At 43.7% G+C, this 7,500-nt stretch overlaps 1 protein-coding gene across 1 annotated transcript in view; it reads left to right on the top strand.

The window, feature by feature from the left end:
• The first annotated feature begins 1,278 nt into the window (after nucleotides 1-1,278).
• nol4la (nucleolar protein 4-like a) overlaps nucleotides 1,279-7,500 on the top strand; it is a 90,379-nt gene continuing 84,157 nt past the window's right edge. Inside the window, exon 1 of the mRNA XM_063208667.1 lies at nucleotides 1,279-1,923. Within this exon, the coding sequence (XP_063064737.1) occupies nucleotides 1,582-1,923 (342 nt within the window). The 5' untranslated portion in view covers nucleotides 1,279-1,581. The remainder of the gene's footprint in view (nucleotides 1,924-7,500) is intronic.

Genomic DNA, 7,500 nt, shown 5'->3' with positions numbered 1-7,500 from the left:
ATTCACAGCCCTTGGCTTGACAAGATAATCAAAGTGCAGTGATTATGGTGAAAGGACAGCTAGCTCTGGTTGAAATGTCGGAGTGTGAGGTGGGTAGCTACTTGGACTCTCAGGATAGGCCTACAATGTTTTGGTATGGGATGCCACATCACAGTGGAAATGGTGAGACATGGCAATATGGAAATGAGATGGCGATATTAGGCCTAACATGCTATACTTTGGAGCAGAGAATGACCTGCATCAACAAGTTGATATTAGCTTAGGCTACTCTATACCATTATAAATAGCCTACGGAGATTATTTGGGATTGTGATTTTATAGGTTGAAGGAAAACCTGAGTGTTGTTGAGAATGCAATCAAGGTCACATTTAATCGATATCTAATGTGAAATGATCTCCTCAGTTCTGTCATTTCTATCTCTCATTGTGGGAAAAAGGAACCTACAAGAATTGGGCTACATGAAAAGTAGGCTACCCTTCTTAATAAAAAATAGTCTGTTCATTCTGCAAATGTGCAATATGTTCCCGAGAGAAAAAAAAATGTCTATAACAGCTATCCTATCGAGACATCGAGACGTTGTCATGAAGCGTAAATTCTTTCTGTCACTGTTTGGCCATCTTAACTCAAACTGTCTGCATCGGACATTTTCTCTTTCCCCATAGTGGGCTACTAACCGTTGCTGAATTGCTCGCTCTGAATTCTTGCCCACTGCGCACACTTCCTGATTTCGAACGTCCCAAAGCATAAATACGAGCTGTGCTTTTCCGACTATTGAGCAACAGTGCCCGATGTCAAAACTGAAACGCACAGCATTCACCTCGAACAAAGGAAAGCTAATAAAGTAGGATGATGTTGTTGATGTGTGTGGGCTGATGTTCAAAAGCGGAACTGGCCAGCGCACGCGCCGGTCCGATTCAAACAGGTGGAAAGAAAGAGGACGATCCCCGCTGGCGCGTGACTGCAAGTGCTTATCATCCATGCTGTAACATTTTATACTTGTCTTATAAACCTTACGCGTCCCATATAAACTGATATTTATATTTCTGCGGATTAGTCTCTCATAATGAGCTGTTTCGGGCTCGGCAGTATCCCGTTGAGAATTAATGGGGCTGTCGGTGTAAAGGGTTATAGACTGTGAAGGCATCAGCTTAATGTCATTCTGCGAAAATATATTTTATATCTGCGTCGTTTGACATACCAGAGACTCTTGTGGATTGTTATTTATACATTAGACCTCAGTCTAGAGACCGTTTACGCACAGGTGGGAGATACCCGTTTCGTAGGACGGCCCCCTCTTTCAGTTCCACAGCGGATGATGTGAGCGAGTGACATTTGCCGTTGCGGTTTGGGACAGTAGGCGAATCTGCAAACAGGTGTGCGGCTGCCCGAATCCGGCTCAGACGCCTTTTTCCTGTTTGTTCGCGTGGAAAGCCTACCTAGGTCTCGAAACAATCATCCTCGTAGCGGGACGGGGAGAGGAGGGGGAGTTTGTTCCCATTTCAGTTACTGGCATTCAGATAGCCTATTTCTTTTTTTCAGAAGGCTGTACAACAAAGGGATAAGGTCCACAGAGAAAACGCTATGACAACTAAAAAGACATGCACGGATTTAACAAAAAGGAGCCGAAGCCCCGTCGTTTTAGAGGCGGAGATGTTCAGGGAATTTCAGGACTGGTGTCTCCGGACTTACGGGGACTCGGGTAAAACAAAGACGGTCACCCGCCGAAAATACAACAAAATTATGCAGACTCTTTTGCAGACCGAGGACTCAGAGGGCGTTTTCGTTGACAACAGTCACATTAATGCCAAATTCAAATTCTGGGTGAAGTCAAAGGGGTTTCAGGTCGGAAACAACATTCTGGGCGAGCACAACATGATAGGAGCACCGGGGAAGCCCGTCCTGTATGTTCCTGTCAAATCAACGGTAATGTGTCTTTTCCTTCAACATTATCAGGTCACTGTGTGAAGTGTTAAGCTCTTTTGGCTGTCTCGGGTCATGCTAGCGTGTCTATGTGTGTGTCACGTTTGTTGAGCTAAAACGCATTAATAGACCATTTATGTCTGCGCGTAATGATAGCTTAATGATAGTCGGACAGCACATGCTATTACAACTCCTCTCGTGTACTTCCTCTTCACTTCAAACACTACCGGACTCTCTGTCCGACTCACACATCACTCATTTTCAGCCGAGCAGAACAGTCCTACTCTGAGATCTAGCTGCCATAGCAACGCCGCTGCCTCACAGGAGCATTGCCTGTGTAGTGATGATGGTGTCCTGGTCAAGACATAAGCAACCACACAGTGTAACGAACAGGCACGGCGTTGTCCTGCCAACTGAAGGGCACGATCTATGAGGTTTTGATGAGCTCTTTATAGGCACGCCGCTGAATGTGCTTATGTGTACACCTGTTTCTTCTCCTACTTAATGCATGTGCATTTGAGCCTGTAACCAACATGTTGGACAGAAGACCGGGCGGGATTGCGCGCTCATGTGGCGTATAGGTTACCCAAATTGTTGGGGATGCCACGGGTGCTTGTTGGCGCACAGAAGGGAGGGGGCGTTGAGGATGGATAGCAAGCACTATATTTATCGATTATCAAGAACCATTTTTAGACAGCTGACCTAATAATGAAATTAGCCTCTTCAATAATGTGACGGGACAGAGAACGTTCCCGCAGAATTTCCTCAAAGGGCTCGCGCACCGCCCTCCTTTCAGCCAGGCGTCGATGCAGGCGGCTTTCTTTTTGTTACATGAATGTTCATCGTTTGAAATTTGAGGAAGAGAAAAATAATATATAGGGTGCTATATGGGCTGCAGTTAGAAAAAATGTCAACATTAAAGGGTGAGCGGGAACTCAGCATGGGAGCGCGTGCTGATGTTACGTATTGCCACCACTTGCATTGTCCTGCGCGGGATGAAGGCAGAAAGGACTGTTGGCACCCGTTGCTCTGGTAACCCAGGCGTTCCCATACTATAGCCTTAAGTCTCCATTTTATATGGCACCAATATTCTTCAAAATCGTGCAGCACCGTGTGGTAGTCTAATATTATTAAATGAATACGAATGGTTTTGGGTCATTCCGAGCATTTTGGTACTTTCCCTCCCAAGCGTCTCCGTGATTTGTTATTTGGCTACTGACGCACAAAGATCATCCACATCATGGGACCTGAGACCATCTTGACTGGCATGTCTTGGGCATGACCTTATGGTGGAACAAAGGTTATTCGCCCGTAACTGGGCCGGGACAGTTGCTGGCAGTTAATTATGAAGGACTGAGGGAAAAAAAATGGGTTAAGCGAAATATATTATGGACACTCATTATTGGATAATGGGACACTTGATTTATTATCACTTTCTTTTTTTCACATTTACTCCCTCCTCCCACCACTGTGCCAATGTGTCACTGTAGTTGTGGGATGCCAGGAAATGAGCCACCATTTTAAATAATCTGCGCCAGGGAGCCATGCCAACAGATTATAACCACCCAGGCAGTTAGTAAAGACTTACTTTGAGGGGACAGGAGCATCCCGGGCTGCCAAATAAACAAACTTGAATGAGGAATTGAGAGGCTTTTTGGCTGTACAACAAACAGGCCTATATAGGCCTACTGTAGATCTGTCCCGTAAGGTGATTGAAAAGTGAACAAGGGAGTAATACCACCTGACATACATTGAAACACATGATTTGGTGAAGATTTCACTCTTAGTGTCAAATCTTCATTTTGGGCTTGATTTTTGGTCTGGCATAGCATTAAAGAGTGAGACATACTCATTGTCCCAGCAGGTGGTGTGGGATATAATAGCTTTACAGGTTAATATGGAATAAGTAATAACCTTTGGAAAATGATCAGGACATACCCACATACCATTACATTTACATTCATGTAATTTCTTCATACAAATGATTGAAACATCTGTCTGATTTAGTGGCTATATGGGCTTTTCTGTAATTCCATGGAGCGGGTCTTAACTATCCACTAATTTATACATTTGAGCTCAAATGTACTAGTGGGATGCTGTCTATATATGCCAATGGGTACTCCTGTTATTTCATGGAATGTGTTAATCATCCTCCTGTAACTTATTCATTTTCCTTACAGTTTACTGGTAGGATGCTTTAAATACGACTGAAAATGTTGAACTTCCTTTGTGTGTCTCTCAGTCATCACATATATGCTAATGGAGTCACAATTAGGCAAGCAGATTCCTTTGTCTTATTGCTCTCATTTAGTGGCTTGCAACTGAACAAACTATCTCGTATTTTTCTTCTTTTTGGGGTTTCGAGGCAGACGGAGGGCTCCAAAATCAATTACACGCCTTCCATTGATGTCACAATGTCTGTTTGTTGACTTTGACTCATTTTACAAATTTATGTATTTACCATTTACTAACTGTACTTGTTGCACATTTCTTGCACTCCATCTCAGGAGAAAAGAAAAGAAAACGTAGCATCATTGCTGTCAATATGTCTGATTGTTTACTTTCCCTCTTTTATTTAATTATTGAACATTCAACTGTACATCTTTCCACTCCATCTCAGAAGAAAAGAAAAGAGAACTTTGGCTTAAAGTAGTCCAAACATTAAGTGGATAAGCACTTGTCCTGTTCAGATGCTATCAAGATAGATTGATGAAGATGAGGAATTGATGTGGATTTTTACACACCAATTAGCGTTCCTCTCTTGGTGCCCCTGTACCTCTGTCAGCTTAATAGCCTAATTGTTTCCCCTCCTTATTGGCTCCCCTTCTCCCTCTCTCTCTCTCTCTCTCTCTCTCTCTCCCTCTCTCCCCTCTCCATATGTTTAATTTGCCATCCGTTTACATGGATGCCACCCGCCGCTCTCTACCTCTACCATCTTGGCATTGCCTCCCTTCCTCCCTCTCTTCCTCTCTCTCTCCCCCCCTCTCTCTGTCTTTCTTTCTTTCTTTCTTTCTTTCTTTCTTTCTTTCTTTCTTTCTTTCTGTGTCTCCTCTCCCTTTCTTTCTCTCCTTCACCACCTCTCTCGTCCTCTCTCAGTCTCTCTCACTCTCTTTTCTCTCTCTCCTTCTTACCCCATCCCTCTCTCCTCCTCCCCCGTCTCTCTGTCTGTCTCTCCCCCTCCCTCTCCATGGTGCTGACTGTTGATCTTGTTCAGGGCAAACGCTGTGATAATTGTTACACACGCCGCTGTCAGCCACCGTCTTTATTAAAGAACCATTGAGACCCCCTTAAAGCCCCAATTTGTTTTTCAGCGCATCAATCTTTTCTTCTCCCTTTTTTCCCTTTTCCCCCCTTCTCTTTATTCCCTCCATCTGTTGGTCACTGGGGGATTACTCGCCTCATATGCGTGGGTTTTGGTTTGATGTGTGGGGCGGAACTCGGAACTCCGGGATGCATTCTAGAACTGGAATGAATCAGCTGATGAGCTTCTTGTTTTTTATTAGGGGGCTTCTTTGTCGGATGTGGCTGTCATGAAGGATGACTTTCTGGGGGGTGTTGGGGTGGGTTCATGTCATGTCATGTCATGCCAGCCAAGTTCACAGAGTTGTTGTGACACACGGCTGTTTCTGCTTGTCTGGTTATGCATTTCAGTTACAATTTGTATATTTACATTTTTTTTCTCCTTTCAGCCAACAATTGATATACGAAGAGTTCAGATGCAAAACCCCCTAACTCCATTTCTGAAGACCTGCACTTCTATATTTTTAGAGAACTCTGTTGTTGGTTTGGTTTACATTTATGTACTTGATAATACATATAAATAGTTATATTACATAAATTAAATAGAAAAATATGCTATTTTGATGGCTGTGTATTAAATAAAAATGAATTAAGATTATTTTCTGAAAAGGCACTTAGGGGGTTTTGCATCTGAACTCTTCATTTATTAAGTCCCCCACCCTAACCCAGGCTTAAGCGATGCAATGATTTGTTGTTTATAGTGGTGTTCATTAATGGGAGTGTTTGATTTATGATAATGGGCCGGTCTTGAGTGACAGTGAGTACTGGCAGCCCAGGAGAGTTGAGGAGTAGCTTGTTGCGTCGCATAGTCTTTCACACACACAGCCAGGCACACTTACACACATAGACTCTCATTCACTCTTCTCTCTCTCTTTCTTCTCTCTCTCCTCTCTCTCTCTCTCTCTCTCTCTTTCTTTCTCTCTCTCTCCTCTGTCTCCCTTTCTCCCACACGCCACACGCACATGCACGGTCACAAACACACACACACACACACGCACGCACGCACACACACACACACACACACACACACACACACACACACACACACACACACACACACACACACACACACACACACACGCACACACACACACACACAGAAACACGTGTACGTGCACACCTAAATAAAATGCACACACACACACACACACACACACACACACACACACACACACACACACACACACACACACACACACACACACACACACACACATCTATCAGCCTAATGATGAGGAACAGCAGGAGACATCCCCCTAACTGGCTCCCATGCCAGACAAAACTACAGAACAAACAAAAAAGACCAAAGCGGCAGAATAAAATAATTAGGAACAACTAGAGGCACAGCCTTAATAAGATACACTGTTGGAGTTTCTCAATGTGCGATTGGAGGAGAAAAAACAACACCCCCCCATATAGGTTCAGTGATCGAGATGTGTGGAGTAAATTGTATACAATTTAGGAAAGGGGAGTACATTTGAGAAAATGATGTGAAAGAAGGAGGCAAAGTTTGTGTCTTTTTTGTCTGTGGGGGGTCTCTATGTGTGTTTACCTCACCACATGTGTGTTTTCAAGTGTTAAAAACTTTTGTGTTTATTTACTTTTTGCAGCTAATTGTGCATAGCCCCTGTGTGTGTATAGCCACTAGCCCATGTGCTTGTGTGTAGGCATTTGTGCGTGTGTGTTTGTGTCCGGTTATGTGTTGTTGCCTAGTTGCTTGTGTAACCGCGAGTGCTGCTGTTGTCGCCTCGGTTGTCTGATATGGTGTCCGTTTTTTTTTGTAATGTTCCTTTTCTTATCTAGACAAGCTGGCTCCCTTGCTCGTATCTGCTTCGGCGATCTCAGTCTTTTTCTTGGTGCCTATAACACCTCCGTCTCTTACTTGCTACTCTCTCACTTTTCTCATTATATCTTTATTCACATTTCTTCTCTTTTTAACGCTCTCTTTATGTTTTTTTTTCCCCGTCTCCAAGCTGATTTTTAACGGGGCCCCTTGTGCGTAGCAAACACCTGTCAGAAGATTAGGCTGTAGTAACTCGCTATCTTCATCTGAGGACGCTGAGGTCCCGTGCTACCGTTACTTCTCGTCTTGCTAAGTGTGAGTTTCTGTTCATGACAGCTACACACAGCGGCTGACAACACTCTTGAGATAAGTTTAGGGGGTTTGGCTCTGTGCAGTGAGTTTTTGAGTTGCTGTTTTTTATTATGTCTAAAATGCATTAAGACATGGTCCCCTGGTATATGTTGGATGTTAGCAGAAGGTTAAAGACAAAGCTGTTA

Source organism: Engraulis encrasicolus, chromosome 10 (assembly GCF_034702125.1).
Source record: "Engraulis encrasicolus isolate BLACKSEA-1 chromosome 10, IST_EnEncr_1.0, whole genome shotgun sequence".
Classification (NCBI taxonomy): Eukaryota; Metazoa; Chordata; class Actinopteri; order Clupeiformes; family Engraulidae; genus Engraulis; species Engraulis encrasicolus.
Note: the sequence above shows the minus strand (reverse complement) of the source record. Positions and strands in the feature narration are given on the sequence as shown.